The sequence below is a fragment of the Cyrtonyx montezumae genome, unplaced genomic scaffold, assembly GCF_038088225.1.
Source record: "Cyrtonyx montezumae isolate F1298 unplaced genomic scaffold, pur_monq_1.0 scaffold_18, whole genome shotgun sequence".
Classification (NCBI taxonomy): Eukaryota; Metazoa; Chordata; class Aves; order Galliformes; family Odontophoridae; genus Cyrtonyx; species Cyrtonyx montezumae.
This window is the reverse complement of record NW_027071914.1, coordinates 15,147,078-15,172,319: the sequence shown is the minus strand read 5'-3', so window position 1 is coordinate 15,172,319 and position 25,242 is coordinate 15,147,078. Positions and strand designations below refer to the sequence as shown.

Sequence of the window (25,242 nt, the reverse complement as noted above, 5' to 3'; positions counted from 1 at the left end):
AGTTAGCAACCCCTGGGGTGCTTGCCCATGCAGCACTGGGTCATGCACCATGGGGGTGATGAGTTCATCATGCTGTGAGTCACGGTGCTGCTGCTTCATCCCTGTGCTGCTGCTTTGACAGGCGAGCACTCACCTTACAGCAAAAGTCAGGTCTCATCTTTCCCTGAGCCCTGAAGCCAGCTGTGCTGTCAGAACGATGGGTTTCTGTTGCAGGGATTGAAGTTTGTTAAGCATGTGTGCCGTTGGCATTGCTTCTCGGTCTGCCGATTCACCACGTCCCAGCCCATCATGCTCACTCTCGCTCTCAGACAGAATTATTAGGATGCTTTTCAGCTTTTTCCATTCCAGCTTGTCTTCTTGCTGCTGCTCTTCAGTTCTCGTGCTTCCAAGTGCTTGGAGTGAGCCCCCAGACCCTCTTCCCATCTCACCCAAGCTGTGCTGCGTTAGGGTTTGCTGCCTGTTAGGAGTGTGCTGGGGAGCTGGGCTGGCTAGTGCTGCAGGCAGGGGGGCAGCAGTGGGGGTCAGACAGGATGTGTCCATGGGCAGGACTGTGTCAGCTCCTCAGGAGAGGATGATGTGTGCTGCTGTGCTCCCTGTGCTGCTGCCCCTGCACAGTACTGTGGGTCCAGGCTGCATTTCAGTGCTGCAGGAAGATGCTCTGCTCCGATCTGTCACTTCTGGTTCCTGAGCCCAGCTCTCCACTTGTGTTTTCCCAGGCTTGTCGACTTCCTTCCCCATCGACGGGACCTTCTTCAACAGCTGGCTGGCGCAGTCGGTGCAGATCACGGCTGAGAACATGGCCATGAGCGAGTGGTCCCTGAACAACGCGCACCACGAGGACAGCACGCCCGGCCTGTCCGAGGAGCTGCTCCAGGACGAGGAGACGCTGCTCAGCTTCATGATGGACCACTCCCTCAGGTCCCCCTTCAAACAGAGCGAAGCCGCCAAGAAGGTGAAAAGCAAAACGAGAACGAACACTAAGAAAAAGCTGCCCCGGAGCGGCCTGAGCGCCGTGTTCAGGAGCCAGCAGGAGGGCTCGGAGCGGTGGACTAACCACGCCAGCGACCTGTCAGACGACGCTGCCAAGCCCTGCGCCCAGGAGTCGCGGCCCGGCAGGTCGGAGAAAGGGGCGGCGAGGGCCACGGACCGCAGGGCATCGGGGGAGGCTAAAAGGGCAGCGAGGAAGGGCCCCGGCCCCAAAGGCAGTGACCTGCCAGCTCCCAGGGGCTGTGCTGGGGAGGAGGAGGTGGTGGTGGCGGCCAACGGCGCTCGGCCCGAGCCCAACCCCGCGGCTCAAGTGCCTGACCCCGTGGGTAACCCGAAAACCGTCGTGCGGTTCAAATTACCAAAGGAGAGCCGAGGGACTCGGCGCTCACAGCCCTCCAAGACCGACGGCGCTGGAGGGCCCCCCCTGCGCCGCTTCGAGGCCGACACGGACGGCTACTTCTCCGATGCTGAGATGAGCGACTCGGACGGGGAGCCGCGGGGCGGCCGGGCGCAGCGGGGCCAGCTGGAGCCGGGCGGCGAGGAGATCGTGAGGATGAGCATCCTGGCTTCCTAACGGCACGCGGCCGCCCTGCTCCTCCCATCATAACTGCCATGTCCGATTTCTGCCTAGCATCGCAGCGAGAGGGGGATTTTTAATCTGTATATATAGTTGGAAATTCGGCACCGTTGTCTTTCTCTTCTCTTTTTGCCTGAGATACAGCTTCAGCTTCACCGACGTAGATTGCCGTGACAGTAGTTGTCCCCTCCGGCCGCCCCGCTCCCTGCAGGGCTGGCCACGCAATGGGCATTATTCCATTGGGGCCGATCTTCCCCCGTGGGCTGGATCGGGGTGAGGGCAGAGGAGCTGAGCAGGGAGAGCAGCCATGGGCACGTGCGGCGACGAGGGAAGAAAGGGCGTGACAACAAAAGCACAATGAGAGTTGGGGGGGGGGGGGGGAAGAGCCACGTTACGTTTGTGTTCCAGTAACCTCAATCATGGCTTTTTTCTCCTCTGCTCAGAACCCATCCGGCCTTGTCCCTGTCCCCAAGGTGCCACCTTGACCCCAGACCCCAGGAGCGGGGTCTCCTCGACCCCTAATCGGCAAACCGCAGCGGGGACTGACGGAGGGAGGGGGTGCACTGTGCCCCCAGCCCTCCGTTTTTCCACCAGAACGCCACAGTGGAAGTGGTGAATTTACTCCTCCCCGTCCTTTCTTCGTTTGTTATTTTTAAATTCCTTAAATCCTGGTTACGAGCTGTTGACTCCTTGCGGGAGGGCGATTCACAGAAGCTGACATTATAAATACGACAATAATTTAATGCATAAAACGTCCCCGGTAAAGCCTTAAATGTTGTTCAGAGCCCATGTCAGCGACGAGTCAGGCGGATTTCCGTGTTTGCACTTAATTGCACCATTACTTTGGTTTTGGCTTCAAAGGTCACAGTGAAGTCGTGCTACGTGTTTTATTGGAGTGACCCCAGTGTGAGCTCAGGGAACAAAACAAAACAAAAAAAAAAAAAGGAATTCACTGAAACTGTTGTTGTTGTTGTTTTTTTAAGAATAAAAAATGTTAAGGAAAAAAAAAAAGAAAAAAAAAAAAACAGAAAACCAAGCAACTAACTAACCTGGGACACTTCTGCAACTGGTTAAACCCATCACTTCAAACAGAAAACCCTACAGTTGTCCAACAGAGCAGTCAAATCTTTTTTGTGGATGCCAAAGAATACGTTGACAGTCGAGCAGCACAGCCAGAAACCGGAAACTTGTCACTAGGGACAGCTGGGAGTTATTAGCACCCAAGGACTAAAGCCACACTCATGCACACTGCTGCGGCGTTAGGTTCCAAGCTTGCTGAAGGGGTGCTGATCCCACGCCCCTCCGTTTTGATTTCCAGTGCTTTTTGCTCATTTCACTGTGAGCTCTCTTCTGAAACTCTGAGACTCCTCGAACCGACTGCCCGGTGTTTTAGAGTAGATCATCGTTATCAGCCTTCAGAGTCCCGCGCAGCGGTCAGGCCGTGGCCTGGCTGCCCCAGGGGGACAGAACCGCCTCTGTTAGAAATTCGTGTCACCCACTGAGGTTGGGAATGAAAATCTGCTCATTAATTAAGGCTCAGTATGTTCAGATAATGTTAAATACAGTAAATAGGACTTAGTTTATCTTATCAGGCTTGCTAGCTTTAGCTACAGTATCCTAGTATAAGAGTCATACCAATAATCAATACGCTGCCTTTTAATGAATCTTGCTTCCGTGTGCTTCACTCAGTTATGGTTAAACAGAAGCAATCCACAACTTTTCACTGTACACAGCTCCACTCATCAGCTTCTGCACTCCTTGTCTCCTCAGTACAGGAAAGCAAAAGGGGGGGGACCCTGTGGAACAGCCACGGCCGGGTCGGGAGGAGCTGCGTGAGAGAGCAAGGCACGAGGGCCATATTTTTGATGATACTGTAAAATGTATTTTGAGATGAAACAGAAAGAATCCAAGGGTTTATTTTGTTAGAGAAGAAAAACAATAATAAATATATATATATATATATATTTACCATCTCCTCGAGTGTATAAACTGCAGGAATGGATGTTTGCACTGTAAGAGCGCCCGTCGCCTCGGCAGCCCGGCACCAACACAGTGCTGGGACACAGCTCCCAAACCCTTTGCCCCTCTCTTAGCAGCACTGCTGGTTCCACTGGGTCACCCTGGTTTGCTCCATCTGCACACAGCCCAGACCCACTCCACGTCAGTCACAGGAAACGATATGAATGTCGCAGGAGGAGGAAAACCTTCTGTTTTCTTTGTTTCAAAGAACGTGATGTGCCATTTGTTAATATAAAAGAGAAATATTGAAAATATATTGAAAAGAGCAATTTTAAATTATTTTTGGCTTATGTTGCAATATTTATTTTCTTGTATTAGAAATTCCTTTGTAGAGAAAAAAATGTATTTTTCATTAATGCAAAAACCTATTTCTCCTTTTTGTACATTTTCCATGTTAGTTAATCCTTAAAGCAATATAATGTTATCAAACTCGTTCTGTGTGAGACTGTATTATGCATGCTCTTTGTGTTGCCTTGGAATAGCTCTGTCTGCCATTATTTTCATCCTGTTCAGGTACAGTGTATGCTTTAATACACATTGGGACCATGGCCCATCGCTTACGGGAGAAAAACAAAACAACAAAACGAAACCTTTGCATTCCTCAATGTGTTGGCAAATGCAGTCAATAAAGCAGTGTTTTACGTGTGCGTGCGTGTCGGCGTGCTCTGTCCTGGGGAGTTGTGCTGTGCCCCCTCCCAAAGGCTCTGCACTGGATTTCCATCGCTGGACATCAGCGCTCAGAGGCACTCCTGAACCACAGAGCTGCGGCACACGGGGACGTGGTTACAGCGGGGGTGGACTGGGGATCTGAGAGCTCTGTTCTGTGACTGTGAAACAGCAGCGGGGCAGAGATTCCTTCGTGGCCATAAATCCACAGCAATGGATGTGGAAGTGAATGAATTTCCCCTCAGCTTCCCCTGGAAGGATCGTGGTGTGATCTCCGTTGTGTTGGGTGGTGGCACAACGGTGCTCTCTCTTCCCTCTGCTGTGTAACTGCCTCAGATGTGACAAGAGCGCCTTTAATATTTATTCTCCCCAAGTTAACATGCCGAGGGGAGGCATTTAGTGCTCTAAAAATAGTTCCTTGCCTTTGGATTCCCATGTAGGGCTGCGAAATGATGGCGTTTGCTGTGATTGCAACAGATGAATAATAAAAAGCTCTTAAAAAAATAAATAAACTTCCAACTTACCACGAAACGAGGGAAGTGTGTGGCATCGTCCCAAGGAGCTGGCTGCGAGCTGCTGTCCCAAAAGCGCTCCTGGAGGCGGCTGCTGTGCTCCAAACATCTTCCCCACTCCTAAGGGAACAGCCAGAATACTCACACGTGGGATGAGGATGGTTTCGATGCAGCCTCACCGAGCCCAGGGGGGCAGAGCAGATGGCAGCGGTGTCCTGGGGGAACTGACTGCTTCTCCTCGGGGTCAGGCTGCCCTGCATGAATCACTGCACTCCACTGAGCATCGCACACGTGGTTCAGTGCAGGAGCTGCTGCTGCACCTTCAGCTGCAATGGAGATTAAGATAATGGACCACACGCGTATGTTAAGTGGCACTTTATAAAGCTGATGGAGAACGTTGGGAGAAAACAGAGGCTGAAGTACCTCTGGTGCAGCACAGACCTTAGCAGCCCTGCGGTGGGATTGGAATGGTCTTATCAATGAAACAGGGAGAGAAAGGCAGAGCAAAAAGCCAAATAACACATCCACAGCAAAGGGCTCCTGGGCCGTGCCTGGCAGGAGGTGTGAAGTGTGCTGAATATCTCAGTCTACAGCTGGGGAAATGCTGAATGCTATGCATCACTGGGACAGCCTGTCTAACCACTTTCCCAAACTTTCCAGTGAAATCCCATTCATTTGTCCATCAGCACTCCTCAGGTGGAGCAGCAATGTGGAGCGTGCAGGTGCTGTGTGCTGCGAGGTTCTCTTCCTGCAGGTTTTGCTGCCTTGTAGCCAATAATTTAAGTATTGAGTGATTCCTTATTTAACTGCCCCACCTCATCTGCGTGGTACGGATCTGCAGCTGTGACATTTCAGGGTTATTGCCTTCGCAGCATCTGTAATATCAGAAGGATGAGAAATGTCACCGTGTACACATGGGATGTGCACATGGTCAAACACGCACTGAGCACTTGGGATTGTGGAGAGAAAAGATAATGGATTGTTTCCCATGTGACGAGCCCAGCACTCACAGGGTGGAGAGGAATACCTGATTCAATTAAAGAAAGGATTCAATTTTGCAGGTAAAATTGAGGAATTGGAGCAACACTGGAGCAATCACCCCTGCTCCCCCAAATTAGGGAATCAGCCCCATCCTGCCCCACACTCACTGCTCTCCATTCTCACCAGACCTCAGTGCTTATGGTGTTCTCCATTACATCCCCCAGTGCTGCAGCCAGCGACCCACTGCCTCCTGCAGCAGTGCTCTCCTGCCCTGCATCCTGCTGGCCTTCCCATCCTGCGTGCAGCAGGTGGAGCGTTGAGCTCCTCCTCATCAATGCCACCAATATAATTTTTCTTTGATAACTTATTGACCGGTATCATAGAACCATTAAAGACCTCCAAGATCCCAAGCCCAACCCCAGCCCATCTCCACCACTGATCATCCCTGAGTGCCATATCCCCGTGGTTCAGGAACACCTCCATGGAGGGGGACTCCCCCACTCCCCGGGCACCGTGTGCCCACACATCATCACTCTTTGGACTTCCCTAACACCCAACACGAACCCTCCCCTGGCAAAATGTGAGGCCATTACCTCCCATCCTATCGCCGTTACCTGGGAGCAAGAGGCCACAAAGGCGCGTTGGAACAAAACTCTCCAGTTACCATCCGGTTTGAATCCCTGCTGTTCGTCCTCATAGGAAAACAAGCGAACAGCTCCAAGGATGCTTCGTTCCTCGGAAACAATTCCTCTTGCGGCAGCACCGCGCACCCAGGCTCTGGAAACGATTGCAGAAAAAACCCGTGGCTGCGAGGTGACAGATGTAAGGACTGCTGCCATCTATGGATGGAGAGCAGCGGGAGCAGCCCGGCCTGCCCGCACCCACCGCCGCAAGGAGGGGCCGAGGGAGGATGCTGTCCCCGTGCTAAGAGCACAGGAAAGGGCATCGACCTTGGCTGGGGGCTTGCTTGGTTAATTTGGCTGCATCGCTTTCGTTGACAGCCCGTAGCTTATCCACCCCTTCACGCCTTGCTGTCCTGATGTACTTAAATCCATCTCAGGTTTGCACTCAGATCACTCCGCTGATCATTTCTGCACTAGAACTGCACCACAAAGGCAATTGTAGGATGTGCAGAGGGGGCACACCCTGCTCTCGTTGGAGCAGCCCCAGTTTTCTGTTATTATTTCACAGCTCCGCTGCAGTGGTGCTGCTGGACCATGGGAGATGTTTGCTCTGCACACACACCTGCATGTGCTGGACTGCAGACACACCAGGCTGGGCATTCTGCAGAGGTGATGCACACAGCCCTGCACCAACACCCCCTCCTTTAGGGAAAGATGCCATCCTTTCAGCACAGGGTTAAAGACGTCCCCCTGCTTTACTCCTTGTTGCAATCTCACATGGTTCAGCTTATTGAAAAACCTGTTCTTCTTTTACCCTGAGTCACCCTGCACGAAACTGTTGTTTTAAAGGTGATTCATCAGTTTGCATCACCAGCTGCCGTGCCCCTGGGGGCTCCATGCAGGCAGTGGCTGCCAGCCCCACGTCCCAGGCTGCAGGCACTCACTGCACTCTGGTTCATCCCTGCCAGCCCGGACCTGTGCTGTGGGCTCCTGCTTCACGGGCTTTCTTCATGAAGAAAGTGTGTTGTAATGACAGGCCACCTGCTGCTGGAGCAGGGAAAGCTGTGAGGTGGGACACGTACCTACTGCTGAAACAGCCAGGACTGCTGAGCTCCCAGAAACCAGCATTCCATCTGAAAACCTCATTGCTTCCAACTAAGACATACCAAACGGACAGGAATCACTGGGGAAAGGACACCATCCAAATTGTCCACTTCACAATGCCTTCTCTCTTATCTGCTAATGGAGCTGGGTACAGGAAACATTCCTTCTCCAAGGAGCAGTTGGACATGGGCACAGGCTGCACAGGGAGTGGTGGGGACACCGTCCTGAGCTGTTCCAGTGGAGATGTGACACGTGGAGACACGGACAGTAGGAATGGGTTGGACTTGGTAATCCCAGGTCTTTTCCAGCCCTACTGGTTCTGTGATTCACACTGGTGCTTCCTGTGCCCCATTGCTTGACTACCTTCCAGCAGCACCATGTTTGACAACAAGCTAAACCCATGCAAGCCCCGGGGACAGCTGAGCAGGTCACACAGGGACGGCACCAGCACCACCGCGTGGAGCTCATTTCATAATTTCATGTTTACAGAGACATAAATAGAATTCATCCAGCAGTCATACGGATCCGTTACGCATTCCTTGCTGCCGTCAGACAAACTTGCAAAACCTCAGCAAACTTCAGCTGACCGTGGTGACTGTGCAGCTTTCTGGTTTTCCTTTGCTTCTCCCAGAATTCAGCGAACACGGTGTAAATCTTCCCCTGGTTCTCTCCCGTGTGCTGTCTGACAGTGGCAAGGAGAACACAAGCAGAACTCCTGCTTTGGCAGAGGTGCCCCTTGCTGATTTCTTCCCTGGGATTTCAAGCATCAATCGCTTGAGAAATGAAAGCTCCTCAAAAACAGCCTGGGGGGAAAAAATATAAGAAAAAAGTCATACTGCTTTCTAAGCTGGAGAGACAATTCAAGCTAGAGATGAGGAAACAAAATGGCATTAGAGAAGCAGTAATAGCAGATGGCAGGACTAGAGGAGGAGTACAATTAAAGAAGTGTAAATCAGACCTGTGCTCTCGGTGCAGACGCTTCCAGGCACAGCCATCAAATCACTGCTCCTTCTCCCAGAGATGTGTCCTGAACAGCATGGAGAGCTGTGGGTGGGAGCTGGTCAACAGGTGGCTGGTTTTGCAGGGACACCCATCGTCCTTAGACCTGCTCTAGAAGCATCTCAGATACCCACAACAAAGCATAAGCTCTAAAAAAGCCCAGTGGTGCCATTAGCTCTACCACTGTGCCCCAGCAGCACCCAGAGCTGCAGCTGCTCTCCTGCTGTGGCCACACATCTCAGCTTCTCCTCCAAGTATTTACTCACAGTGAAATAAAAGATTTTTCCCTCCCCTGCGAATTCCTTCTGTTGCTTTTTTTTTTCCTTTAGAACCCACTGAGCACTTGCACTGAATGTCCTCTGCAATCTCATGCTAATGCATCTCAGTAGCAATGCTTCAAAAAGGCTTATTTAGACTTCCTTTTGTATGCATGCATACATATCTATTTACACATTGTTCATGCCTTATATGCACCAGCAGAGCAAGGAACAGAAGAGTGGTGGCACATCCAGGAGCCTTCCTTTCACAGTTTCAATGGAGTCGAACCCAACCCAGGATTCTGCTCCAAGAAAGCAGTGAGGAAATGGCATCCAAGCCCTGGGCTGGAACCAAACATCTGCTGAGCTCAAAGCTCAGAAGTGGCAGGAGCCATGAGAGCCCCAAATCCACTCCAGCATTCTCCAGCTCTCACTTATCTCTGCTCAGAAGCCTGGAGGTGATGCTCCCAGCCCCGTCCTTGGGACTCTCCACTGGGGCTTCTGAGAACTGTTACCCCTTTCTGCTCCCTGACAAGGAGCCATACCTCAACCCAGGTAATTTCTCCCTTCCTCCATCCCACAGCTGTCCCCAGCCATGAGCTGCCAGGGAGCTGATGCCCTGACAGCTCAGCTTCCCCACCGGGACACAGCTCTGCAATGGTCAGACTGATCCTGCTGCCAGCAGGACTCCCAGGTTTGGGTGCTCGAGCAGTTACATCACTAAGAGCAGGCAGGATCCAAGCGTTTCCTCCTCTCTAGGGCACAGACAAGTGGTGTGCAGGTTCACTGAGGCACCGCTCCACTTCAGACTGCTGCAGGTGGTTCTGAGTGCTCCCTTTATCTCAGGCAGGGACCAGGTATGACATGCTCCTTCTGGACCTCATTTTCCTCACAGTTAATCAAGGACAAGAGCCCTCTGCAGCACAAGGATGGCGAGGCAGCGTAAGCAAGTAAAAAGCTCTGAGATCCTGGAATGAAAATTGCACCAAAGGCTGTAAAGACAGGTATCATTTGTCCATAAACCTGGATCCTTCTTTCTCATTTCAGTATCACAACAAAGTTAGCATCATCTTTTTGTGATGCTTTCGGCGTTAAGGACCTGCTTCCATGCAGACATAACTAGATGCTGATGGACCAGGATGAGCTGCTATTACACCCAGCTGAGGAAACCCCCAGTCACCACCAGGATGTGTGCTATGCCAGAACACCACTTCTTGTTCAAGGACAACGTGATTATTTGTGAAGAATTACCTGCTTAGAACTCCTTTTCTTCAAATTCCAAGGCAGAACTTTATTTTCTATTCCTGATATTTAAATCTCAAGCCTGGGATGCGATAACATAGTAACAAACGCCACATTAAGAACATGTTTAAGACCACTTTCATCTTTAGTTTTTCTTCTGCAGTTTATTATATAAATTATGCTTTTCAACATCGAGAGCACTCACATTTCATAACAGAAAACGTTTAGTTCCACGCTGAGATACTAGTGCAAAAGTGGTTCATCTAAGTGCAAATAAATGACACGCCCCCACCGACAGCCAGAGGATTGGGCTGCTGGTAATGCATCTCATCAGTCCATAACTAATGATCACATTAATTACACTGAGTTTGAGCACGTTGTAGTCGATGGAAATACTGGACTTGGGTTGCTGACAACCAAATATGGTGACAGTACAAACCAGAGGGAGCAGCTCTACTTGGAGCAGACCTGGGAACTCACTGGGACTGAAGAGCAACAACACCGTTTTTCTGAGTTGATCTGAGTTACAAATAAGCAGATGTCAAACGCTCTATTTGCTGCTGAATCCCAGTTATTAAAACACAAAGCTCACACACATGCAGGTATTATATTCCAGTGAATGCCATAGGTCATCTTTGGCACATCATAGACAGTACCTGAACACTGAATACAGCATTAGATAATACACTTCATGAGATAGTCTTGGTCTGGACGAGGATAAATGAGAGCAGTCAAAGATCTTTCCCACCTCTAATGCCAATAACCGTTGCTAAAATAATTTATTAAACCAAGACTGAAATATATCAACACCCCTCAGTTACACAGTACACATTAAAACCAACATCTAATTAAATCCAAGCAAAATAAATCTTATTCAACTCACAGATGCTACCATATGGGGTCACTGCAATGAAACACGGGCTGTTCTGCCTGTAGCAGTTACTGGTACCTTAGAAATCTGCACTCATTTATCTTAAAGTTGTCGTGTAAAAGCAAATTTGAGACTCTCCACAAATAACATATTTACTAATGAGCTTTCTTTTTCACATTCTTTAAAGTGATGCTTAATTGAAATCTGCATAGTCAAGAGTGCAAAAGTAATTCACAGGAGTCAGACCCAGATGTGAACGTTGCTGCTTTTGTAAGTAAGACTGGTCACAATCAGAGGAATAAGCAACCTCCAGAAATAAAGGTACAGGAGATGTAGGGATGATGGGGACAAAAGCCACCAGAAAAACTCCCACAAGTTTATTTTTCTATTAATAAAGTCTTCACACAAAGACACACAACACCCATTCACATTCATGTGCACAACAGAATGTAAACTACAGAGGAAACATTTCCTCTCCTGAATGAACAGTGAGATTACTGGTGTGTTTGACTGCTGTTCAGCCATTCCCACAATGGGAACCATTACAATACCCAGACAGAAAACAAGAGGGCCGAGTTTCTTCATGCCCTTATCACAACCACATTTAAACTAGCATCTCATGGTATGAAACACAAAATCTGAGTATTTCTGTAACACTAAGAATTACCCTTCACACACACACACTTTTAAAGCAGCATCACCGCTCTTCTATTTTAGCTCTTAAGACTATCACCCCTCTCCTTACAGCTCACGTTATTCACAGTTGGTTGAATGGCAGCTGAAGAGGACCCATCTTTCACCCAATGCCCGGAATGGCTCAGCCTATGGAAGCAGTCTGCAGGCACTCCCCACTCCAGGGAGGAGCACATCTCCACTTCCAGCTTCATTTCCATCCACACAGGCAGCACGGTCCCAAGTCTCCCCCTTCAACACTGCTACGTGACTGCAAGACTTTACACTGTCACATTATAAGTGTTGCCAGAAAAATCTAGTGGGGGGAAAAGAAGCACATTCCCTAAACGTAACTGCTGCAAGGAGCACAGACTCATGTGTTGTCCATGCAACTGTAAGATGACAATTCTTAGCTGCAGTTTGACTTGTGCAACACGGAGGCACTGCTCTGCAGCACAGCACTGGTTTAAACGCAGAGTTAACTCATGCAGGTCAGTCTGCCTGACAGCCTCACTTCTGTACTTTTTGTACCACGCACAAACTAGGCTTAGCACTTTGCAAGCTTATGCTGTAACTACTGCCAGCTATCATCTCTATTAGTTAGGTTATGGATTATTCATCTTATTCAGATTGCACAACCTTGGACTGAGGAGAACCATCATCATTATTTAATCACACAAGCCCTGATCTGGGCAAGGAGTACACCTCATTTATTGGCCATGTGCCTGTTTAGAGACTATAGGCTCACATTTAACATCTGTAGGCTTTAAATCTGAGATTCAAACTCAGTAGGACAAGAGCAAAAATTATTTATGAAACCAAAGGAGACAGAAATTTGTTTGTTGCTATGGATTTTGAAGAAACAGGGCCAAAAGCATTTCAGAGACCTACAACAGTGAGTAGAAGTAGTCCCTGCCCTGGGTTTCTGTAAGAACATCTGCAGTGGTTCATACTTTTCACCCTCGTGAAAAGTGAAAGCACAAGGCTGAAACACACTACACAGTGAAACCCAAATCCACTGCAAGGAAACAACTCCAGGGCTGAAGCTGTACCTTCATCAGTTACATCACAGAAGAAAGCATCCTGCTGCACACAGAAACACAAATCACAGCTCCATGGCAATGTCAGCTACTGTCAACAAGAAGTCGATGAATTTACGTGCGTCACCACTCCTTCTTAGAAAACAACCTGCTCAGGGAGCTAATGCACTGGGAGATGGGGAAAAAACAGTCCAAAGTCTGGAAACAAGCACTGAAGATAATGCAATTTTACCCCAGAAACAAGCCACTTGGGCACACAACAACTGCCATTCTGACTACGCTTCAGGGCAAAACTGCAGAAAGCAATCCACCTTGCTCCAACTCAGAACGCCAAAAATAAAACTGTCCTATTAGATGTGGGCTGACAAATTTTCACAAGCAACAGCAGCAATTGTTTTCTTTTTTCTGGCAATGTCACAGGCAAATCTTCTGGCAGAATCCAAGTCTAATTAAACCAAGAACAGTTATTTACTGTAGTACTAATCTTAATTTTGGTGTCATTTCAGGGGTACAAGTCAAGCTACCAGTAGAGTAAGACCACTTTTTATATTAGTTCAAGATCTACATTGGCACAACTGATGCCTGTGACTTGTACTTTTTAAAGGAGGTGTTTGTAAGGGCATCAGATTAGAGTTCTCTTCTATAAATGTAAAATTCTAAAGGAAATGCAATTTGTTAGTCTGAGGGAAACACCTTACTCTTTAATAGACAAGGAAAGTACTGTGGCCTTCTGTGCTCCAGAAAACATCCCCCATATTCAGATCATCAGGCAGCCTCACTAGTTAAGACACATTAAAATGAAACATTTTCCATTAAAGTTGCCAAAAAGTGGATTTAAATTTATTGCATGACGTTGCATAAGAAAGTATATTATTGAAAACTGTAAGGCATCATGCAATTATCCATCAGCTAATTATTTATTATTCCTTGAAAGATGGTTATATACTCTAAAGTTATAAAACCAGTTTCAAAAAAGTACATAAAAAAATTTAACATGATAAGCATTAAATATTTTTCACATGTTTGCAGTTTTTAGCTGTTAAAAAGTGCATTCAAACATACTGTACTGGAAAGTTGCTCTGTCCAAAAACGGTGCTGGAGACTTGTTAAATTAAAAGTTGCAAAAGAACGTTGTATGGGATTAGAAAGCTAACGCCGTGGTACTTAAACTTAGAAACTTGCTTGAAAGAATTTCTCAATCCTCACACTTAGAATTTAGCATAGGAGATACAATTATGTAAAAATGTATGCTTTTAGAACTGAACAGTCAAACGAATTCCAAGTTGTGTACACTGAGTGATCAAACAAGGAGCAGATTTAATATTCAGACACGGGACAGGATGTACTAATGTGGTCTTGGCATTAATCAATGTACTGTGCCATCCAACGAAATCCTTCTCCATAGCCTTGTCTCTTTAGCACGCTGCACATGAACACTTCTAGTGGCCTTGCATTCAGTTCTTTCAATGGTATACTGCCCTGCAAAGAGACAGAAGTATTCCAAATTACAGCATCTGTACAAAAAGACAGCTGCTTTGCACCGACACTTGTCTCTATACAATGTCATTCTTTTAATTATGGTCAGAGTTTTTGAGAAAAATGGCTCTCAAAGTTCTGCACACATCCCTAGGATTGGAGTCCCTGAGCACATTCTCATGCACAGTCACGTCTGGAGAGCATGGCACCTGAGTGCAAAAGCAAGCATGTGCACAGAGAACTGGAGAGCTGAGACTCTGTTATCAGAAGCAGTTCCCTGCTCTAACAGCTTTCCAAGCAGATAAAAAGAGCATTTGCTACCAACTGTAGGACTGACTGCAGTCAGAGTGCAAGCTGCTTGCTTGCCAAGAGCAGCACAGTGTGATAAAGCTATTGCTCAACTGGAGGCTCACCACAGGATTCTTACTTCACAGACTGCATGCAGTGTTGTAAAATACAGAGCAAGATACAAAACAAAATGATAAAAAGAAACGAATAATAACTGCTTATATTCCATTACACCTATTCTAAAACTAACCCACACAATTCTTGTTTCTATGCAATTTCTTTTTAATTCCTTGTACCCAAAACTCCATTACAAGTAGTACACTGTGTTTACTTCAAAGAGAGCCAAATCATCACAAAGATGGGTAATATAAATCTGCTAGTAGGAATGTTTTTCCACAACCTATGAACTCAGATTTCTGCAGTAGTATAATTCTGTTTCTACATTTCAGCTGAACACGTTCAGCAATAAAATGTATTAAATCCACACTTTAAATGAGAAAAGTCACTCGCAGGAAGACTTTATCAAGGTTTCTCTCATAGTCCCCACTAGAACTGTAGCCTCTGAAAACATGCTCACCTTTTAAAAGTACTGCACAGAAGTAGTTCAAGTACTGAAAGCTATACTAAAACCAATTACATTTTCCCTGGAAAAATGTGGTATAGGAAATGACAAACAGAAGCTGCAGAAGAGACACTTCTAACATGTACAGCATTCACTTCATAGAAACCTATTAAGTACTAAATATATTAATAAACTAAAAAAACATTTATTTCGTGTAGCTGAGTGGACCAGAATCAACACAGACCAGTAAGGCAAACATGAGATCTCTAACAAAAACATAACAAACAAAAAAGGAGCATTACCTTTCCTGTTGTCTGGCCATACAGACCAAACATCTCTCGTAACCTCTCTTCACTGATGGCTTCAGGTCTGTCAATCTTGTTACCAAGGATTAGGATAGGCACATTAGCAATAGTTTCATCTGTCATTAGTGACTACAAAGTAAAGGAGAAAGATTATTTTAGGAGACAGTCTGATTTAAGGCTTTTTTTTTTTTTTAGGATAATGTTTGATTTAGGGCTTTACATCAAGATAAAATGTTAACAATGGAATTAAGTCAGTAGGTGAAACTTGGCCTTTCTGAGAAGTAAGGGCAGCAAAATTCACTGTTACTTGGTGCAATGAAAATAACTGATGGGAGTTGTCTAATCTGATGGGAGTTGTGCTTGGGATAAACGAAATTACATTACTCAATCACAACATACAAAACATCATAAATGGCATAATACTGATTCAAGTGGCAGAATGATGTGTTCACACAGTAATAAATAGGAAGAAGAGGGTGACAGAACCAGAATACAGGTAGATGGGAATGAAGATGCAACAGGTGAAATTGCTAGAACTCATTACCAGCAGGACAGGAGAGCTCTGTCAAACATGGAGAACTTGAGCTTATTTCTCAGAAGTTAGAATCCAAACTTTCAAAAACACAGTTCAACTTACATCGAGCTCTTCTTTCGATTCAAGCAGTCTGTCATGATCTGCACAGTCCACCAAGAACACGATGCCATTAATAGCAGGCAGATAGTTTTTCCATACTCTGCGAGCTACAAGGAAGATGTGAATTAAAACCAATGGAAATGGTCCCTCAGCTTAGAGCCATGCACCTCAGTAGTTAAAAAGCCACATGTATTTTTTAAGTCTTCGCTTATATTGTCAAGTCTTCGGGATGCAATCTCATGTTTTATAAAGCTGGAGATAATGGAGCTAATGCATAATTTCCTCTACTGTTATCACCACTCTATGTGACATGCACACCCTGATGTACTGAACCTTTTTGCGTTTCCCCAAGAATTACATCAACAAATGTTAGTTGGAAGCACAGAGGTGAAAGGTATATATAAGAAATTCAATGTACTGAAACAAAAACTATCTAATCCCCCTCAAAATACTTGCCACCATTCAGCAAATCCTGCTCTACTGCAGCTCTTGCCAAATTGCATTTGGGAGCACAGTACGTGGCAGAGACAGGAACAGAGCAGTGAATGTTTTTAACACTATCAAAGAGAGTGTGGGAAGCTGATCTCTGCAGTATGGTCGTATTTCTGATCCTAGACAAACTGACTGTAAACAACTCTAAATTCACTGCAGTTTAATGAGTCAACACATTCTCTTACCTTGAGCATGTCCGCCCAGATCAAAAGTAGTGAAAGTCATACCAGCAATTGTCAGCTCTTCTGAAGCTACAAGTACACAGAATTATTTTCTCTGTGAAGGTTATATTATCATTATATACATACTATGCAGTAATCTACTACACGTAATAGCCTGACTATCCAGGACACACATTTTGCTTTCTCTCATTACTTTCAGTATTTTGTTTCTCAAGAAACATAGCAGAGCAATACAATTTCTTTCAAAATCAGTAACATTTGTGTAACAAGATGTGATTAAAACAAATCTCAGCAAGTGTTAAGAGAATAGCAGAGCATGTCTGACTGCACATGACTTATCCCTACCCATTATAAAGACAACAGGTGGCTCTGGCAGCTGGTTTGCCACACAGATGGAACTTCACATGCAATACAGTCAGAGGTCTCTCCTTGTCATGTCCTTGTTTAATTGCTCACTTCCTCCTTGGACTTCACCAGTCCATATTTTTAAACTCTGTTGAACTCTTCCTCCTGCAAGGCTGCCACAACCAGAGAGCACCAAAACAGCGTACGTAAATGCTAACCTTCCAACAATCCAGAGAAGCTGCTCTCAAATATTTCCAGATTCAAACTCTCCCAGAGTATCTAATTCAGAATTTCCCAATTCCACTACTCTGCTTCTAACTGGCTCCTTAATTTTAAATAAATGACACTGAACTATCCTGAAGCATTTTTAAGTACTTGAATAACTATGGACTGTGATCCCAGAAATTCCTTTGTCTCTCCCCAATTACTTGTGATGTATAATCAGGCATACTGCTTTTCTCACAATACTTTCTAGCAAGGAACTAGGAATGTCAACTTACTGGGGTGTAGTGTGGGGACATGCTGTCCCAGTCTGTCATCTTTGAGCATGTGGAGCAGTGTAGTTTTTCCAGCATTGTCCAGTCCAAGAAAAACTAGTTTGCCTGATTTCTTGTACAGTCCTGTAACAAAGAATAACATACTTAATAATCAGTTCTATGAGTGGAAGTATTATCCAAGGAGCACTGACCATCAGGAGCTCACATCATGTACATATATATAAGACACGAACATTCAGAGTGACAGCAATGGCATATTTCAGCATAAGCTTCTCTCAAATCCTGTGTGGTCTGCTAATCAGCAGGACCAAGACACCTTCCTACACGTATGTCCTACAGATTTCTGTTGGCACAGCTCTGACAGTCACTAGAGAAAGGAAGAGTGTCTGATCACTAATTAAAGTGGCCACGTGCAGTCACTGTTTCTGACACTAGAGATGACTTTTCTCCCAGGAGAAAAGTTGTACAGTCATGGCACAAAATACAGACCTGTCAAGCTCCACAGTGCACTTTATCGACTCTATCAGCAAGTGCTCTCCTACTTGTACAAGCCACATTCATACTGGCTCATGTGCTTATCACAGCTGTACTTGTTACACACAGCTTATGTGATGCTGAGTGGCATCTGGGGAGAGAGGCACATGACTGATGTAAACGTGTCACACATAATTGCATTTACCTTATCTGAACAAAGCTAAAAGAAAACTCAACTAAATCTTGCCAGGGTAGCTTGCTCTGCCCTACCAAATGACAAGCGACCAAAAGAAGGTCCCCTCCAGTCTGAGTCCTTCTAAGATACAGTGTTAACAGTATCAACAGTCCTGGATCTGGAAAAGAGCATGTTTTGTTCAATTCCCCCCCTGTTTTGACATATAAATAAATAAATCCTAGATAATGTCAAAGTATTGCGGCATACACTGAAGAAAGCCTTATTTTACAGCTGTTGTGATAACACAGAAATACTTTGTGAGGTCTACTTTACCACGGAAGTTAACCACACGTTTTCCCTCAAGACCCATGAACTCCTCTGACCTGCAAACTAGATGCCAGAATCCTGGCCAATGCCACCACTGTGCCAAGTGCCACAGGAACAAGAGCCCTGGAGCCATTTGAAGGTCACATCACGAGCAGTGTCCTGCTCTGTACCTGATGACCCAGCAGCAGTGTTTCTGGAGCCCTTATTCCTTTCCAGAGGAGCAGATCACCCTGAGACCTCTGCTCCACTGCATCTCCCCACAGTCACACAGCCTTGTCTGTTTGGCAGCCAAATCTGAACTGCTAAAGAGCCACGAGTCCAGTTTCTGTACTGTTTACAGTATTGATTAAAAAGTACAAATGCTGCACTTAGCCTAGTGAGGAAAACTTCTGATGAGAAAGGTCCTTTGCAGTTTAAGTCTGATGAGGGCAAAAGTGGCGGTGACTTCTTATCAAATCTGCTATCCCTGCACATATTTTATTTTTGTCAGATTTTAAATAGCACTGTTACACAGGGAGCTCCTCAGCCACCCCCGTGGACACTGCAGCAATCCACAATCACATGTGCCTCTATCTGCCTGACCTTTACACTACTGCTGTTTGCTCACCTTTCCCCCCCCCACAAATGAGCTGATCTCTGGAATTGCATTCCACCATGGCATGTTTTACAACCTGCACAGAAGAATATTCTTTCATATTCCTCAGCTTATTTCATTAATAACATTTTTTACTACAAGAATGCAGAGCGTTTTCACAGTTCTTTCACAAGTACAGCTCTTATTTCCCAGCCCACCTTCTCATATTCCCAAATATCATTAACTATTAAACTACAGAGGTGGACAGAGGTGAAAGTACTGATGTTTACACGGAGAAAAGTGAACAAGCATAACTTACAGCACAGAAGAAACTCATTTACACTTACCTTACAGGTTAAATGAAACACTACTAAACTACAGTAAAACAGCAGCACTTTTGCCACTCTTATACTGGACATGAGAATGAAAAGTGGCTTTTTTAGAATAAGAGGGACATGTAAAGGGCAATTCTCTCTTCTACTGCAGACTTCAGTATCTCTCACTAGAATTAGACTTTGTATGAGCAGGTATAGGAAAGTGAGCTAGCGTGCAGCAATCACTGCTTGGCTATAAGAGATAAGAAAGATTAGTTAACTCAGTTAAAGTTTTACTGGCTAATATTTCAACAGCAGGCCAAGGGTCTAACATTAAGTTTAAACTTTCAACTGATAAAATACAGGTGGCCCAGACTGCTATGACCAATTAATCTCAAATGCTTTTTGTTTACTTTAATTGAATCCCTGTAACTTGTAAACTGCCCTTTTTATCTATGTTATCTGCAACTTCTGTTCCTCTTCTAAGTCCTGCAACATTCCCTTTCCTCTTGTGCCATTTTTCTTCTGTTTTATAAAAGCCAATATTTCACCCTGGATCCTACGTTCAGTAGAATTCAATTAAAGTAATTAATTAAGTCTGGTTCTTTAAAGCAAGAAAAGAAAAATCAGGGGAAGCTCTATAAAAACAAACTGAACCAGACTAAATGTAGTAATTAAAAAAAAAAAATCAAGCCTATTATGCTCATGAAAGAAAAACTAATTTTCAAGAGGTTAAAGGATTAATGTAAGATTGAGTGGAGAACACATTATGGAAATACTCAGTGTTGAGAAGTGAAATGTTTTTTAAGTAATACTGAATATACACTAAAACAAATGTTGTTATTTAACCAGTCTCTCTGTTTGAATACAGAATATTTTAATAGATATGCTATACAAAAACAGCAGGCAAAAGTAAACACAAACTTACCTAAAAACTGTAATACACTACTGAAACCACTGTAAATCCAATCGAATATGAAGGACATATCTGAATCTTTTAGTCTGAAATAAACAGAAAATAGGATGCTCTGTTAGAACAGCACATCAGACATCGTAAGGTGCCTACTCACGTTGAGCCCTGGGAGGTTCTATGACAGCTAAGTCACTGCTGCTGCACACCTCCTGTCTGCTTGCTTTGCAAAGGGCCCTCAGCACCAGATCCACTGCTTAGGGCTGCGACCCCCCAGCACTGCCTCGTACAGACTTCTACCACCTACACCTTAAGCTTATCTCAAAGCAGAACTCTGGAACACCATGTTCCTCACCAGTTTCTTTTGGATGAGGCTCAGGAACAGAGGGTAGAGGTAAGGAGGGTCAGAGTGCCACCAGCTGCGGGCAGATGCCCTCTGACAGCAGAATGTACCCCGCGACTTTGCAAGATCCTGATCTTTCTAGGATGGTAAAAGTAACACTATTCCAGTCCCCGAGGGCAGCAAGTGGCCAGCTGGACCTGCAGCACACAGCCAGCCACAGCAGCAGCCTCTGAGGGACATCACACCTCTCAGAAGTTTAAGAACACACACAGCACGGATGGAGAAGGACCAGGATCTCACAGAGTCATTCAGTTGGAGAAGACCCTTAGGATCACCAAATCCAGCCATCAACAACACTATCAAGTGCACCTCTTCTGAAGCTATGCCTTCAGCTGTGACAATGCTGTCACTAGGTTTAACTGCTCACGGCTGCAGTGATTTCTTAACCTCCATCTTCATTTCCTCATTATCTGAAGTGAGGATAGTCACACTGAGAGCACCAGTTTGACACAGTACATTAGCACCTAGCAGAAAAATCTTCTCAAAGACCAAAGGGCAGCTTCCTTAGGAGCATTAGCCAGCTAACCCTGCTGCAGCACTTAATTCCTGCTAACTGACAGGGAACTCTGCGACCAGGTCTTTGAGCAGAGGGCAGCATGCCCTGCGTGCCAGCACAGCATTCATGTCCTGGGGCTTGCAGGATGGCTTTAGGACAGGTGTGAACCTGCAGATTAACACAAAGCAGACAAACCACAGGTCAGCACCAGACCCAAATCCATCTATGTGTCCTAATGATCGCACTCATGAGAACACACAGAGGTTTTCCACCACGCAGCAAGAGGAACGTGACAGCAACATCGAATGGGGGTGAGATATCATTTACATCTGCTCACGAAGGAACAAAATCTGTTCAGCCCATACTTGCCTTCCCTGACTGAAGATGACAAAGCATTAGGCTTCTCTGTGACTAACCCTGAAACCCTTCCCTACCTCCCACAGCTGACCAACTGGAACAGTTGCAAATTTTAAGAAACAAATAAGCATGTCAATGCATAAACACCCAGTTACACAACGTCATGCCTGAAACTGTCACTTACATGTCTAAAAAGCAAAGGTCAGGAATAAGCAAATATGGCAGGACGGACACGTCAGCAGATTTATTTATTGCTTGAACAAAACACCCACCGAGAAAAGCCTCTGTGAGGCTTAGAAAAATGATCTGCTCAAATAACTTGCAAATCAGTGCAAACAGCGTGATGTAAGAGCAGTGCTCAGATTACTGAGGTGAGAATAACTTCACAGAGTTCAGTTGTATTAACCACTTCCTTCTATGAAGCTTATGGATGAAAGAAGGAAATCTTCACCCGCTGCTGAAAACCTCTAACAAGGCAAGATCCCAACCACACCAGAACCCACCTCGATATCAGCCAGCAGCCCTTAAAGGGAAATGCTACTTTCAAATGGGAAAAAAATTGACAGCAAATTGTAAAGGCAAACTAGAGCTATTTGAACAGAGATATTCAATCTACTCTTATCACACAGAAAAAATACACAGTGCTCAGGACACTGTCACCCTGAGGCATGATAACCTGCAGCATGGCTGGGCCACACACAGCGACTCCAACATTTCAGCCCCTGGTGATGCAGAGCAGTGGAAACCTTTTTGTAGGGCTATTTAAAGGTTTCCCTTGAAAGTAATGTGTTGGGAACACCCAGGCTTAAGGAGAAACTGGAATGGACACCTAAGAACCTGCGGGTACCGACTGTTCAGACACCAGCTTACCCATTCGTGGATCCTCAGAAATACAAGAACCATTTCCTAGCATCAACAACAGATGGTTACCAACTCCAAACACATCTAACAACCCTGGCTAACGTTATTGCACAAGCAAAGTGTCACTTATGCCTCCTGGGGAGCCCTGCAAGCAGGAAGCACCTCCAGCCCATCCACTGCTGAGGGAAGACCAGCCAGCAAACTTGCTCACAGTTGTTCCGTGGCTTTTTTTTTTTTCCATCTATGAAAAGCAGGGATTTTTCACCCTACCCTGGTTACGAATTTTCCCAGCTAAAAGTTAATTACTACACTGCAGAAACAGAATTAACGCTTCTAAGACCTGCAAACCTCTGGATAAGAGAGGAAGGACAGCAGCCTTGTAAGGACGGCTTTCAATCCCTGCACAGAATAATTAAGAGGCAGCAGCCAATCACACCCAGTCACACCTCGTGCAGTAGCTGGAAGTCACTGCACTGCACTGGCACCAAGAGCTACCAAAGGAACCCCAATCTGCTCCCCAAGCCACGCTCTGAGAACACACTCTACTGAGAACAATTTGCAGACCAGTGCTTAAAATCCACGATAATGGGCACGTTTACTTAAATAGCAATAAAAGAAGTATCACCATTTTAAGTAAGATCACCTTAGTCTAAATTATTACTGCACGCAACAAAAATCAAAATCCGTAATAAATCCAGTGAGTAGAATGACAACTTGCTGTCTCAATCTAATTTATGCTTGAGGAAAGCAGCACAGTTTGAAAACAAGCCAACAGCACAGATTTTCTTTGGATATTTTAATCAGTTTTTTGATAGCAAGTCATCTCTGAGATTTCAGAAGGAGCGATCACGGGGTGCTGCTACTAAATAGGCTGAAAAACAAAGATTATGTACTGCATGACATACGCTTAGCTCTAATGCATCTTTTATTTTGAGACAACATATCTGAAGTTAGCACTGATCCTAAGCACATCTGAAACTGCAAAGTAAACAGTTTATCTGTCAAGACAGCCCCACAACAGGCACATGAGGCCCTAAAAGCAGCTGAGTAAGTGCTTCAGTTGCAGTCCAGCTCACAGAACTTGCTCCCAGATTACAGTCTCAAAGTAGGGCCCACTGCAGCAGTTCCTACACTTACTTTAAAAACAAACCATCAAAAAAACATATTGGAGCATGAATATAAAATTATTTTTGATCTTACAGGTGATCTGTCTTGATCTGCTTTTGAAGCAATGATGCTCAGAACAAACCTTGACAGATCATTACAACATGCCCAACAACCAGATGATGAAGTTGTAAGGCATTTGTGGATGAGTACATCGTATTACAATACACTTTTTGAAATCACAAACACCAAAGGGAAATCTGAGATGAGACTAAAAAGAAACTGCCAAATAATCATCAAAGATTCATGCAGCAGACAGCAGGCACAGGGGCTGGTTATCTCAGCAACCAGAGATCAGAGTCTGCAGAGCCCTCCACGGGGGGGGGGGAAGCTCCCATAGGGGCTCTGCACAGAATGAGCAAAAATAGGAAGAAATTAAACAGGAAAGAAATAAAGAAACTGAAACAAGTGCATGCAGTCAGGCAGGTGAGGGAAGATAAGGGGTTTTGATTCAGTGTTCAGAAGCAATAGGCTGTTTCACATGGCGTGGAAACCAATTCAAATTCAATCTACAAGCGGGAGGGCTGTGGGCTGCTCTCCCTTCAGCACACAAATCCAGATGAAAACTCAGTGGTAAACGCACCCAAAGCAGCCTGACACAGCCGCGGCTGCCCGAAGAAAACATACCGCAACACACCGCAGCCTTCACAGCTGCTAGCCCTCAGCATCACTGACCAGAGAACAATAGATCTCCCTTTTGCGAGGAGCGCGAGGAGAAAACTAACAGCAGCACCGAGCAGAAACGCGAAACTCGACGGTTTTCCCACGCGAGAACAGCAAGGAGCGTTTTTATAGCGAGGAAGGAGACACCGAGCTGACGGGAGGGGCTCCAAGCTCCGCTCCCACCGGCTCTACCGCGGCCGCGCCGAAGGGCCGTCCCCGCGGAGCCCGAGGCCCCGGGCCCGGCCGCCCCGCAGCCGATGTAGGCCGGAGCCGAGCAGCGGGGGCCCGGGGCAGGCCGCGGCCTCGCCACCGCCCGCATCGCGCCGTGGGGCAGCCGGCACTGAGGCCTCACCCGCTCCCCGTCCTCCCGCTCACCGCCGCCGAGCCGCAGCTCCGGGCGCTCCGCCGGCACCGACCCCGACCCCGCCGCCGAGCCCCGCTCCGCCCCCACGCGGCGCCTTCCGGGCCCGGCCCGGCCGTGTGGCACCACGCACAGCGCGGAGCTCCGCCCGCCGCTCCCCCCCACCGCCATCGGCGGACGCGGCTCCACCGCGTTGGGCGGAAGGTCCGCGGGCCGTCCTCGCGTTTTGCACCTTTTCTCCGCAGCTGCTGCGTTGGACTGGGACAGAGCACAGTGGGAAATCCGCGATCGCGCGGGCAGGGCTCACCCACGCAGCGCCCCGCTCAGCCTCGCGGCAGCTCCAGCGGTGCCGTGACACCGCACCACGCCCCAGCACGCAGACAGCGCCCGGCAGCGTGGAGAATTCCCTCCGTGGGTGACTCTGGGCTCCCACGCCGCGGCGCCGCGCAGTGACCGCCGGCTCTCACCGAACACCGCCGCCCCACCAATAGCGCCCTCACAGCGCGGACATTTAAGCCATTTCTCGCACGCTGCTGCACCAGTGACACTGTATTACACACGCAAGCTCGCTCCCTGCCCTCACAGGTGACGGACTGCCCGGACACGCCACGCACCCCACGGACCGTGGGCGCTGGGCGTTCCTACACTGCAGCCCCACCCGAACGAATCCCTCCCACGGCCCGACCTGCTCCACCCCGCCCCTGTCCCTTTAAGACTCCTCGCCCCGCCCACTTGCCGCAGAGCCGCCGCTTCCGGAAGTGCCACGTGTACGTAGTGCGCATGCGCGCGCAGCCCGGTAGTTCCGCTGTGGAGGAGTCCCGCCCCTTCTCGC

The 25,242-nt window shown here is 46.8% G+C and overlaps 3 protein-coding genes across 7 annotated transcripts in view; 2 read left to right on the top strand and 1 right to left on the bottom strand.

The window, feature by feature from the left end:
- JADE2 (jade family PHD finger 2) overlaps positions 1 to 1,875 on the top strand; it is a 51,898-nt gene extending 50,023 nt beyond the window's left edge. Inside the window, exon 11 of one of the 3 annotated variants that reach the window (XM_065734865.1) lies at positions 717 to 1,875. In XM_065734865.1, the coding sequence (XP_065590937.1) occupies positions 717 to 1,561 (845 nt within the window). In that variant the 3' untranslated portion in view covers positions 1,562 to 1,875. The remainder of the gene's footprint in view (positions 1 to 716) is intronic. The other 2 variants (XM_065734863.1, XM_065734864.1) reach the window with 2 other exon arrangements.
- The window catches only part of DDX46 (DEAD-box helicase 46), a 120,499-nt gene that overhangs the window by 47,798 nt on the left and 47,459 nt on the right, over positions 1 to 25,242 (top strand). The gene's annotated exons all lie outside the window — the stretch shown is intronic.
- SAR1B (secretion associated Ras related GTPase 1B) lies at positions 13,363 to 24,964 on the bottom strand. Of its 3 annotated transcripts, none has more exons than XM_065734839.1 (7): positions 24,878 to 24,964; positions 20,124 to 20,197; positions 17,335 to 17,454; positions 16,493 to 16,558; positions 15,819 to 15,922; positions 15,179 to 15,310; positions 13,363 to 14,029 (listed from the first exon to the last, which is right to left on the bottom strand). In XM_065734839.1, the coding sequence occupies exons 2-7, from the start codon at positions 20,179 to 20,181 to the stop codon at positions 13,913 to 13,915; spliced, it is 597 nt and encodes a 198-aa protein (XP_065590911.1). In that variant the 5' UTR covers positions 20,182 to 20,197; positions 24,878 to 24,964; the 3' UTR covers positions 13,363 to 13,912. The 3 variants fall into 3 exon arrangements, with proteins under 3 accessions (XP_065590911.1, XP_065590910.1, XP_065590912.1); XM_065734838.1 differs by lacking the exon at positions 24,878 to 24,964 and adding an exon at positions 24,425 to 24,524; XM_065734840.1 differs by lacking the exon at positions 24,878 to 24,964 and adding an exon at positions 24,402 to 24,511.

Excerpts from the sequence above, each read along its gene's own strand:
- SAR1B (XM_065734839.1), bottom strand. The coding sequence starts at position 20,181 with ATGTCCTTCATATTCGATTGGATTTACAGTGGTTTCAGTAGTGTATTA. Across the intron at positions 17,455-20,123 it reads TAGTGTATTACAGTTTTTAG|GACTGTACAAGAAATCAGGC; the intron begins GTAAGTTTGTGT and ends TCTTTGTTACAG. Across the intron at positions 14,030-15,178 it reads ATGGCCAGACAACAGGAAAG|GGCAGTATACCATTGAAAGA; the intron begins GTAATGCTCCTT and ends GTCTCTTTGCAG.